Here is a 13,088-nt window from a genome sequence, read left to right on the forward strand (position 1 = left end):
GATAAGGGCAGAAGGAGAGAGAATCTTAAGCAGGCTCCAAACTCAGCATGGAGCCTGATGCACGACCCTGCGATCATCACCTAAGCCGAAATCAAGAAAGAGTTGGAGGCTCAACTGACTGAGCCACCCTAGTGTCCAGGAGGTATTTCTTTCATACTTTTAAAAATTTTTTTCCTCAATTTCAGAAAAGTTCATTTTATCAAAATTTTTGAATCTATTTAATAGTGGTCTCAATTAAAAATATCTTCTGTAATGGTTTTATTTTTCTTTTTTCTTCTTATAAATCCATTTTTTCCTCCATGTTCTTTAGTGCTAGTCTTTTAAACCCTTGAATTGAATGCCTATTTTGTTTTTCCCTCTTTAGGCCCCAAAGAGTATATCTGATTTCCCAAGTGACTGACCTTTTTTGTTTTGTTAAATCACATCTTTTATGGAATTAAAATAAAATTTACATAGAACAAAATGCTCAGATTTTAAGTATTCAATGAGTTTTGACAATTGTATCTACCCTGTAACTACCAACAAAGAAAATACAGACCATTTCTATCACCCAGAATTCCCTTTACCCTTTTCCAGCCAACTCTCATGCCCTGCTACCTAATTTCCTTCACCATAGACTACTTTTGCATGTTCTTGAACTTCATGTAAGTGGAATCACAGAGTAGATCTTTGTATCTAACTTCTGCTCAAACAATGTTTTGAGATTCATCACCATTCTTGCAAGTCTTAGTAATCTGTTCTTTTTTTAACTACTGAGTACTAATTTACTGTATGAATATACAGCAGTTTGCTTATCCATGATCCTGCTTGGTGAACATTTGAGTGGTTTCCAGTTTTTGGATATTGTGAGTAAGGTTGCTATAAACACTTTAATACAAATCTTTCTTTGGGCATAATAAACTTAGTGATTTCTACATATACAGCAGGGCTTCAAAAACTGACAAATACATTTTTGTTTTTTTGAACTCGAAGATTTTTTTTTATAGTCAAGTATATTATCAATTTCTCCACTAATACTCCAGAAGAGGCATTTTGTCTTCTAGCCGGTTTAAGCAGAAAAGGAATTTATTAAAAGTTATTACACAGCTCACAAAATCTGTTAAGAGTCAGACTCGGGCTTGGAAGTTATGTAGCTAGGAATTATGATCAAATCATAATGGACAGTTCAGAGGTGTGATGATCCACAACTGTGGGGCACTAGGGAAACAGCACAGGCTACTTCCACAGCTAGGGTGTAGGGTGAAAGCCCCAAGTTTTGCAGTGCTCTTCCACGTTTGCTGGCAAAATGGATTCTGTGCAGCACAGCCTAACTCATACTTGAATTTCAAAGGAAATGTGCTGAGCAGTGAAACCTAAGTCACATGCCTGCAAACACTCTCAACCCCAAGATGTATCTTTTTATAAAAAGGGTAAGTTTCCTTCTTTATTTGCAATTACAGTTTCTGTTATATTTATTCTGACTTTAGAAATCAGGCATCTCTTTATTCTTCCCCTCTGAATCTTGGGAACATTCCTCAAGGTTGTCCTTTGCTTTACTGTTTGTCTAATTGTATGTCAGTCTTTCTAATTCTGAATTCTGCTTTCATGTTTTCAGTTTCCAGGCAATTCTGCTTATCTTCCCCTAGTCTCTTTCTTCAATGCCTACACCCGCCCCCCCCCCCCCCACACACAAAAGCAGTGTCTTCATATCTTACTGGCAACATGTAGTAGATACTTGTTTCCTTTTGAATCTTATGATACAGTCTAAGAGAGGTGATATCTCAATTTTCTGTTGGACAGTCTCCTCTTATGTTACACTAGTTTTTTTCTTCATGGAGCTTTCTGCCTAATCCATGTGCAGTAGGGAGTCCCAAGATTGTCCTATACTGTCTTGTGGAGGGAGCAAAAGATGTTACTCAATTTTAAAACTAGGAGGCCAAATAACATGGTCTAAAATACAAACAAGGGTAATTTGGAAGCAGCAGTTGTCTACTGAAATTTCAAAGATAAACCCCCCCTTCTCCCACTGAAGAAGACAGTTTCTAGGATGTTTTGAGGGTACACTGCAAAAAGGTTTTTCATTATACACTCATACTGCTATCATTATAAATGTCTCCGAATAGGATTTTTAATCTTTAAGAAGCATAATATAGAACAGCTTCAGTTTAAAATGTCAGAAATATTTTGAACCAGAAGTATTAGAGTTGGAAAATTCAAATCACCAAAGACCATTTCCATGCAAAGAATATCAAACCTACAGGCCAGTATGGCAATTTTACTTCAAAACAAAATTATGCAAGCAATTGAAACACCACTTTTAGTATTCAAATACTTCCTCTTAACCCATCGTTCAACTTTTGAAGTGATTTATTCTTTTCAGATAATGCACAGAAGGAAAAAAAAGACTCACTTTATTGACCCTTAACTGACTTAATTTTCATTTTAGCAATTCAAAATACATTAAACAAAAATAAAACTTTTATGTGTATGTAACAGGATGTAAGAACTCTAAGGATCTCAAATGCATTAAAACTTATATTTTTATGAGGTTTGTCTGTCCTAATAATTATATATTTGTAACCACTAACTCTGCATTTTTACCTTTGGACTAGATTTCAGAAAGCAGTAAAGCAGTCGCTGTCTATTTTATAATGACAGAGGTAAGAGAATGAGTTTCCTTTTGAATAAATACTGAGAATATTCAACACAGTGGCAGAGAGTGAATTATAATTATACTTAATGTTAACAATCTGTTCACCGGGGTTGCAAAATTTCAGGCTACAGAGTATTCAAAAATTCATTTCTATTATACCAATAAAAAGAATGGGCTTAGAAACAAAGGAATGTTTCTTTTACAGTTTATTGTACATTAAAAAACTTTTTTTTAATGTTTATTTATTTTTGGGATAGAGTGTGAGCAGGGGAGGGACAGAGAGAGAGGGAAACACAGAATCCAAAGCAAGCTACAGGCTCTGAGCTTTCAGCACAGAGCCCAACGTGGGGCTCGAAATCATGAACCATGAGATCATGACACGAGCCAAAGTCGGACACTTAATCAACTGAGCCACCCACACAGCCCATAGTTAGTTGTACATTTTTTATCTTTACAGAAAAAAACCAAATCCTTCACCTTACAATATCAATTATTTTCACAGTTCTAAATCACTTCTAATTCTTTCACATATTTATATGTATCAAGACTCATTTGGTATTTGTATGCTGTTCTTTCATATAGCAAGACTTTGCAAATATTTTTCCATGGCAAATGAACTTCCCTGGCATTTATGTATACTGCAATGACTATTCATATGCATTAACATATGCTTAGTCTAAAACCATGCCAGTTCTTTAAGAAACCGAATAACAGATCTGAAATAATCTCATAAATTCCTTCACCTTGTTAAAAATGTTTCTTGTGATTTTCCTAACCATAACAATTAATGGGGAAAATTTTAAGTTTATCAACTATACCTAGTCTCAACTAGTATTTTTCAAATTGAGATGGGTCTCATTCAGCGACCTTCCTCCAAGTGTAATACTTTCTCCTCTTGACTGGCCTTGACTCCCTAACTCCTTTCCCATATGGCCGCATCTTACCTCCTCTGACCTTAATATCCATTCTCTAGAGTGGAGGGCAGAACATTCTCCTAAGATAGAACACAGAAAACTAATCATCTTCACCTCTTTCATCAAACTTTACTAACCAAGAGAACCGAATGGTGTGTAGGGCACTATGGGATGGTTTTTTTAAATTTTTTTTTTAACGTTATTATTGAGAGACAGAGAGACAGAGCGTGAGCAGGGGAGGGGCAGGGAGAGGGGGAGACACAGAATCTGAATCAGGCTCCAGGCTCTGAGTGGTCAGCACAGAGCACAACACGGGGCTCGAACCCACAAACCATGAGATCATGACCTGCGCCGAAGTCGGTCGCCTAACCAACTGAGCCACCCAGGCGCCCCAGGATGGTGTTTTATAAGGCACATGAAGACTAGGCTCCTACAATTCCCTGAAATTTTTCATCTTGTCAATGAAAAAAAACAGTGAAACATCAGATAATTCTTTTTTGGACAGAAAAGACAGGTGGGATCAACAAAAATGTAACCCAAAACCACAAAATAGTATCAGAAAACCTAACTAACAAGGCAGCTTCCACTAAATACAGCTGGCTGTATTACTGAAAGGAAGTGAAATATTAATTTTTAAAAGGTTGCTTTTAGAAGAATGTTCTTTATCTTGGTCACAAACACACCCACCCACCCTCTGTCCATGCATGAGACTGATTGCTTTCTGGTTCTGAAGGTAAAGGAGACTATGGGTTATACATTGTTATGACCATATGACAAATGCTGTTGAATCTAGATTTATGGCTACAGAATATGATCATGCAGATCTTTTCAAAAGGATTAACATTTCCTATACCAGATACTGGATTATTTCAAAAGAACTAGGTACTTACGAGCTGCTTTGATCTGTCTCTGTGTAGCTTTGTATCTTACATGGCCAAGTCCAAGTACTGCATAATGATCTTGGTTCTGATAAAGACACAAAAGGAAGTCAAGTGTGAAACGGAGCTGATATCCCTTGTGCTGGCACCCATTTTAGTGCTTCCCAAAGTGAGAATCCCATAATAGGAGACATTCTATATATAATGGATTCTGTGGTATGTAAGTCTGGGAAATGTGGATTGTGATACAGCCTTCTTGATGATTTGTATGCATATAAATCAAAGGCTCTGAGAAGTCTTGCAATTAAAAAAAAACAACCAAACAGAAACCTGCAAAACCCAGCATTTTCTTAACTTACATGACCACTGAGCCCATTTTCCTCCTAACACCTAGTAATATCCTATGGCCATCTGTAAATCAAGAGATTTCAGAACTGAGGGAAGCACTATCACAGCCCCACAGGGTTGGGCCAGGGCAATGAAAGGATAGGACCAGGAGCTGTGCAGAGCAAAGGTAGGCTGGATGGAAATTTTGAGAAACTGAGAGATGAGGCTTCTCTGGAGAGGAAGTACCTGCTGTCGTTAACATCCTTGCAAACTGACAAGTTGAAGCAGCAACTGGAGTGAAGGTTCCCTACAGAACTCAAAAGGTGAGTCTAGTACTGGAGAACTGAGGGGGGGGGGAAGGGAGTTGGGGGCATGAAACACAGGAGAAAAAAGTTAAATAGAGCTGACTGGTTTCCCTTCAAATTCAGGATTACAAAGTTCATGTGGATGGGCTTTTTCATTACGCCTGGCCATCATTCCAACTGGTTTACCTTTCCACTCCCTAAGGTTACTATTTCTCTAGTCTCTCCTCAACCCTCACAGATCCTTCTCCACCCTCTTATCAGCAGCCCTGCCTCCCAGTTAACTATAAGATGTAAATTATCCTACTCAAATTCCTACTCAATCTTTGTACTACCCTACCTGCAACCATACATCTTTCCCCTTTTCCTCCATTCACAACTGAAGAAGTCTGTCCTTCTGAGACAAACTACTCCACCCCTCCTCTTGGTTCTAAGCACTGTCTTCTCTACGTCTCCTCATATACTAGTATCTTTCAGGGATCTCCCAAGCTTCAAGTGGATTATCTTCATCTGTATAAAAAGATGCTGTTAGTTCTCATCCTTAAAAACACATCCATGACCCCCTTTCCAGTTACCACTCTCTCCATCTCTCTGCTGTCCGTCAACATTAAACTTCTTGAAAAAGGCGTCCACACATTTTACCTCCTTTCGCATTCATTTTCAAACCACTCCAGTTGGGTTCTGTTCCACCCACTCCCACCCCCGGCACAATGAGGCTGCTCTCTTCAGTATCAATTTCCAGGTACCAAATCCAAGACCACTCATCTGCCCTCACTTGACTTCAGCTCCCAGTGGCAGCACAGCTGACTCATTCCTTAAAATATTATCTTTCTTTAGTGTTTCCGTGCATTCACTCTGTTTTCTTCCCACCTTCCAGCAACTTTTTTCAGCCACTTTTACTGGCTTCTCTATGACCTGCAAAGCTCAGTTCTGGGGTTTCTTTTGTCTCTCTCTACATTTCAGTTCAAAGTGATTCGATTCAGTGCCAGGGCTAGAATACACTTATGACTCCCCAGTTCACTGGAGCACAGACGTCTCTTCTGAGCTCCAGGTGCACTGAGCACCTCCATTTCTCACTATTCCTGGCTTGTCTCTCTCTACCTCGATCACTCACTTCCAAATACATGACTGGTGCTGCAGTTCACTGCAGATACCGAGCTCTTCCTCCCCCCAGCCTGGCACATTCCCCCTTCTTCATGTGGCTGCCGTCTTCTCATCCTTCAGCCTCAGCTTAAATGTTATCACCTTATTTAAAACAGACAACCTTCTCTGCCCATCTCTGCTCCTTCTTGTTCCCTCTGAAGTATTTAAAAATTGTCATTGCTTTAAACTCTCCACTGGCTTTCCAGTGACTATTGCTCCTTACCTCCTCACACCCCCTATCCACTCTGTACCACCTATTTGCCTCCTTCAGTTCCTGGCACTTCGAACTTCTTTCTGCCCCCACACAAGATCTCTGCCTGGAATGGCATTCTTGCGGATCTTTATGTGTCATTCAGGTTTTATCTTAAATGTCAACTGCACAGGCCTTCCCCACCTACTCACTCTAAAGCAGTCATATGGACACTCTATCACATCATCCTGTTCTACGTCTTTGCCCAGCATTTGGTGGCCACATCTTTGGTTGTTTACTTATTGCCTGTCTCACTAGAATACAAGCTATGTGGGAGCAGTGATACTGTCTTGTTCAGTTGACTTCTCAGCACCCAGAACAGGGTCTGACACATAGAAGATGCTTGATCCTGTTTGTTGAAAAGAAACAACCAACTGAACCCTGCTACCTGTTGTCATATCATCTATTCTTTTCTATACCAAAGACTTTCTTCATTCTTTCTTTTCTCTCTTGTAGACCTCAACGATCCCCAGTTCTATCTTCTCCTGACCCTGCTTTTCCCTCAAGTTACTATTTTCTCTTATTTTCTTTACAACTCAGCCATGAAAAAGAGTATTTTGCACTGTGGTCTCCTACAACCCAACTATAATCGCTCGCCATCCCAACCTTTTTATTGGAATGGCTTTCAGTGTGGTCTCCTAAGCTTCATTTGCCAAACCCAGTAGGTTTTTATCATTATTCATGTTATGGGATGACCTCCAAAGCAGTGACACTGGTGACTGTGTTTTTCTTCTTGAGACTTCTTCCTCTCTTAGTTTCTGGAAGCCTAGTGCCTGATGTTTAATAAACCTTTGTGGAACTAACAAATGTCTTTTTGTTTTCTTTCTACTTCTTTCACCCTTCTTAGTATCCTTTGCTGCTTCTCCTCCTCTGCCCACACCTTAAATATTCATGCTCCACAATGTTCAGTCCTTTTTTTTTTTAAATCAATAATGACAATATGCGAATCAGCTAACATTCTCAGCACTTACTTTTCTAAGTGCTTTACACATACTCTTTATCTTATTTAATCCTACAAGCGAGGAGAGAGAAATTATCCACTATTATTTATCCTATGTCAAGCGATAAGTTAAGTGTTTTACACGCATCATTGCGTTAATCCTCACTAAACTCCTCTGAGGTATTAGCAATCTCACCGTAGGAAACAGACTTCTCAAGTAACTTTGCCAAGGTCCCACCACACTAAATGGGCAGAGCCAGATTTGAATTCTGGCACTCTAATTCCATAGTATATATACATATGTAAATATTATACTAGTTCTCTACTTAATAGGGCTTTATGATACCTATTTGTCTATATTCTTCTCTTTGACTGATGTCATTCAATTCCCCACAGCTTCAACTACCACCTAAGACTTGCCAACAACTTGCAAAAGTTGTTGGCTCTATTCTCTGTCAGAGTCACAGACCAATTTCTAACCATCTACTAAAAGACTTCACCAGTATATTAGTAGAACCTCAATTACGACATAGCCAAACTTGAACACAAACACCACATTCCCTCACAAACTTCCTTTTTCCTGCATCCCAGTGTTAGTGACTGATATCAGACACTGGCAGGTCATTCAACCTGGAATGCTCAGAGGTCTTCTGAGTACATCTCCGTCTCTTATACGGCACAGCCAAGGTCACCAAGCTCTACCAAGTCTACCTCCAAAAAAAAAGCCAGTGGCCCCTTTTCCTCAAAGCTCAGCCACAAATTTAGCTCAAGTATGCATCTGCAGGCTTGGATTATTGCACTTGCCCTACAATAGCAAACCATTCACTTCCCCTCCAGCCCTGTTCTCCCTCTTCAAATAATTTTCTGTACTGCCAAGAGAATTACTTTGCTAAAATTAGCTCAGAAACTTTTGATGATTTCCTACTGCCCTGAAAATAAAATCTGAGTTCCTTCCTTAGCATGGCATAAAAAGGACGCTACAAAAGAATCTGGTCTAGACTGTTTCAGGACTAAATTCTCACCACCAAACCTTCAAGCATCCTACTCTACTCTTCACTAATCCCTGAAGAGGCAGTATACTTCTTTACTCCTTTGTGTCTTTGCAGATCTATTCCTTCTGCCCAGATCACCTTTTGTTCCCTTCTCTGCTTCACAAACTGCTACTCATTCTTTTAAGGCCAGTTCAAACATTATGTTTTCTGTGAAAACTTCCTGGATTTTTCCAGCAGAGACCGTATCCTATGGCCATCTCGCTCAGAGCTTAACAACAGACAGGTACTCAATTATGGTTCTCTTGCTGAAGCATCTTAAAACGGTTTACTGACAGAAAACTTGTGGGAAAACTGCCTATGCCTAACAAAGCATCTGACTGAACAAAAGATTCAGATATTAAGTACCTTCCAGTCTTTGGGATCAAGTGTTTTCAACATGGGAAACTCTTCTAACTGCAATTCTTCATCTTCCGATTCCTCTGATAACTCTTTCTTATCCTCCAGTTCCTGAAAAGAGGCAGAAGCATTCCTGTTTCTCCTCTTAACAAAAGCTTCAAACCATCTTCCCACAGGTTCAACTTGACAGAGTGTTGAGGCTGTGATTGAAAGCGTTAAGAGAGGCTTCAATGTATTGCATGGAATAAATCTATTTCAAGGCAATAAATAAGATCAAAACAGCGACAGCATCAGAATGTAATTTTAAAACCATCAACTAAGGAAATAATTGCAGTACAGGGATACTTGGGAGATAGTGCAGGTTTGGTTCCAGACCACCACAATAAAGCAAAAATACTGCAAAAAAGTGAATCAAATATGTTTTTTGGTTCCTCAGTGCATATAAAAGTTCTGTTTACGCTATGCTAACGTCTAAGAAACAATGGACACACCTTAATTGAAAAATACTTTATTGCCCAAAAATGGTAACCATCATCCAGGCTGTCAGCTAGTCATAATCACTGATCACAGATCACCATGACAAACAACAATGAAAAAGTCTGAAATACTGTATTACCAAAATGTGACAGAGACCCAAAGTAAGCAAATACTGCTGGAGAAATTGTGCTGATGGATTTGCTCAACACAGGGTTACCATAAACCTTCAATTTGTAAAAAATGCAGTATCACTGAAGCACAATAAAGTAAAATGCCATAAAACAAGGTATGCCTGCAATCCAGTTAACATGAGGGTTAGCAATAATCATTTCCTAGTATTCAGAGTATTCAATCCACCTCTTTGAGTTATCTGACAAAGCATTCAGCAACGTCAACAATAAAGCAATACTTTTCTGAAGGTATGAGAGGAAGGTGAGGAACAGGGATAACTGCTGCCAACTGCTTTACTGTTAGACCAATAACTGTAATAAAACAATAAATGATAAACTGTCTCCAAAATACTAACCTCATCAAAAAACTGTTCTAAAAACAACTCAAAATATTTTAACTAAAACCTTGAATTCAGCTTTTAAAAATTTTAAGAACTCACTAGCAATGATTCTGGAAGACAATTCTCCAAGCAGCTAAAGAGGTTTAACTAACACAGCTATGCTATAGGGTAAAAGCTCTGGATCTGGTATCAAAAGCTCTGGATTTAGTCTAAGTCTGACAATTAGCAACTACGTGCAATGAGTCAGAGATGTCTTCAACTGTAATATGGGAACAATATTTATCTTCTATGGCTCCTTGGAAGACTGAATGAAAAACCGTATTTGAAACCACTTTGAAAATCACAACCTCTTGAATCAAAGTAAGGTTTTACGAAGATAAATCACTGCACATTTGTACATTAACGACTCAAAAAAGGTCATCTGAGTCAGGGGAAAAAAAACCCTGAACACTTTAACTTCATAGTCCACGCAAAAGCAAAAGACTTTGCCCTGTAGCAATAAGTAACTCAAATGTTGTTTCCCATTGTACCTAATGGCCACAATTTTCTCAAAATAACTTATTTTTCATGCTTTAGTTGGTTTGGGAAATTAAGATTTCCTGTACCATACACAGGAGAGGATTCAAACACTATGTTCAAGAAGTACTAGCTGTGTGGTATGGGTGTGGCTTTTAAGAACATCACCTTTCAAGCCTTTCCTTTTAGTTTAAGATCACAGAGACTTCCGCAAGCAGAACACAACACGTGCCATGAGATAGGATCAAAATCCAACAACTGTCTCTATAAGTGGCTATGGTAATTAACGTGGATGGCTGAAACTAGAGACTAAGTTTACCATACCCACGACTGTCCTGGGCTATAAATTTAAGAAACTACAGAAGCAGTCAACTCTCAATGACTCTTTCAAAGTCTGTCTACACAAATCTTAGCAGCATCACCGGCAAAGGTCTTTTCATACTGAGGTTTTGAGTATGAGGAGCAGTCTCTAAGCTTTGACATTTAAAAATCAAAGAAGGTACTAACACAGAGAGGGAGAAAGATGTTTAACAGAGCACCAGCAGCAAGGCTTTGTACGACGCGAGGCACGTGGGAGCTCGCTGCGGGCAATCTCTTGACCTAGGCAAGGAGATGCTTACAAGAACCTTTTTAGGCTACTAGACGGTTCGGCCCCGAACTGCTCCGCCCGATCCATGAGTCAGCAGCGGCGAAAGGAGGAAGAACTGTCGGGGCAGAAAGAAGACGCCCCCTCCCTTCTTCCAGTCTGGAGAAGGATTTCTTTTGCCTGGAGCAAAAAGTCACTCGTCACGGCCCACGCGTCCGGGTGCCAGGCACCAGGGACAAGAAGGGAGAGATTTCGGGGTCGCGCAGGTGGAGGGCGGAGGCAGGGGCGGCTAAGAGGGGACCAGCCGGGGTTGAGTGGGCACGTACCAGAGGTCAGAGCGTGGGTGATGGCGGTGCCCTGGCCGTCCGCAGCGCTCGGCAGGAGCAGCATGATGGCGCCGGGGCCGGCCCCGCAGGCGCAGCGGTTAGCGTCCTGGGCCGGGGGCGCTTAGGGTCCCCTCCGGCTCTACCTCTGGGTCCGAGCCTCGCGCCTTGGCTCTACGACGCCCAGGAACCGGCGCATGGAGACGACCAACAACTACTTCCGGGATGGATCTTTCGCGGTGCGGAGGCCAATTCCACCCGCACACACCGCGCCAACGTGTGCGGCAGCCTAGTTACTCTAATGACTCGGATCCGGCTGGGGACCAAGACTCCCAAAAGAAAGGTTCCTAGACTCCTCAGTTCCGCGGCGAAAAGGATTACTTTATTCCCCTAGGTGCGATACGTGGAGCATAATTTTCTGAAGCAGTTCCTACTATGCTATTTTTATTTTTAAATCACTATTTGCCCGAGACTAACCACTAACTTCTCAAGTAGCTCTACTTATATAAATAAAAAATGAAAAGATATCTATGCATTAATATTGGGAACAATTATTGTAGTCTATATACATCTATAGAGAATTTTGTACATATACCTATATTTGCACTTATACAAATAATAATGGCAGCCTCTATTTGTTGCGATATTACTCAGTAATTTACCTGCGTTGTCTCGTTTAATCCTTGTAACGTTTGGCAAAGAACACCTCCTCAGTGTTAGCTTCTACTGGAAGGCCGGCAATCTTTTTACCCTGTTCTAAAAGCATGAAGTTGTTTTTTTTTTTTTTTTCTAAGATATTACCAATTACAGAACTCTGGAACTTAATTGTTTAATGTATAATAAAATCCACTGTACGCTTATTATGATTCCTTCTTACGGTCAAAAGCAAGAACTAGCAAAAGAAAACCAGTCGATGAAGATTCACACACATCCCCTCCACACTAAGCTTCCCCCCCCCCCCCACCGTCCCCAGTATCTGGAATAGGTTGCACAAAATAAAAGACTTGATGTGCTACCCTTTGGGAAAGAGCACCGGAAGTTAGAGAATTATTCTCTATGAATTACATTTTCAGTTAAATCCATTGATTTGTCCCGTTATCTACCCCATGACAAAATTGTCACTTCACAACTGACATTTCAAAAACTAAGATAAGCAACTCCCCCTAAAGCTATCCCTGACCCCTTGCTTATATATATATATATATATATATATATATATATATATATATATATATATATATATATATTTTTTTTTTTTTTTTTTTTTTTTTTTTTTTTTTTAGAGAGAGAGCAGAGGAGGAGTAGAGAGAGAGAGGGACGCAAAGGATCCAAAGCAGACTCTGGGCTAGAGCCCTGACAGGAGAGAGCCCACCTGATACAGGGCTCAAAATCACAAACTGTGAGATCATGACTTCAGCCCAGGTGGGTTGCTTCACCAACTAAGCCACCCAGGTTTCCCAACCCCTTTCTTTATTAATGCAACCACTTGTTAAAACAGGCTCTAAGGCTCAAAGTAACCTGACTCCACTTTCTTAATTTTATTCTTACACCTGCCTCATCCATTCTCTGCCCGCCCCCCCCTCCCCCCACCTACCCCATCTGGTCTTACAATGACCTCTAAGGTCATAGGGTTTTTTTTTTTTTATTGTGATAAAATACACTTAGCATGAAATTCACATACTAACCATTTTTCAGTGTGCAGTTCAGTAGTGTTAAATACGTTTGTTTTGTTGAAATACCATTTTCAAAACTCTTAATCTTGCAAAATTGAAACTCTGTACCCATTAAGTAACAAGCCTCCATTTCTACCTCTCCTCAGTCTCTGGAAATCACCATTCTAATTTCTGTCTTTATGAATTTGACTACTTTAGGTACCTCATATAAGTAGAATCATACACTAT

At 40.0% G+C, this 13,088-nt stretch overlaps 1 protein-coding gene across 3 annotated transcripts in view; it reads right to left on the reverse strand.

Annotated features, from left to right (window-relative positions):
* DNAJC2 (DnaJ heat shock protein family (Hsp40) member C2) overlaps window positions 1-11,479 on the reverse strand; it is a 36,539-nt gene extending 25,060 nt beyond the window's left edge. The window contains exons 1-3 of one of the 3 annotated variants that reach the window (XM_086696875.1): window positions 11,191-11,479; window positions 8,784-8,974; window positions 4,437-4,512 (exon numbers count right to left, since the gene is read on the reverse strand). In XM_086696875.1, the coding sequence (XP_086553001.1) occupies window positions 4,437-4,512; window positions 8,784-8,974; window positions 11,191-11,254 (331 nt within the window). In that variant the 5' untranslated portion in view covers window positions 11,255-11,479. The remainder of the gene's footprint in view (window positions 1-4,436; window positions 4,513-8,783; window positions 8,975-11,190) is intronic. The other 2 variants (XM_086696876.1, XM_086696877.1) reach the window with 2 other exon arrangements.
* Between the last annotated feature and the right edge of the window lie 1,609 nt (window positions 11,480-13,088).

The sequence above is a fragment of the Puma concolor genome, chromosome A2 (assembly GCF_028749965.1).
Source record: "Puma concolor isolate L17-30 chromosome A2, mPumCon1.1.hap2, whole genome shotgun sequence".
Taxonomy (NCBI): Eukaryota; Metazoa; Chordata; class Mammalia; order Carnivora; family Felidae; genus Puma; species Puma concolor.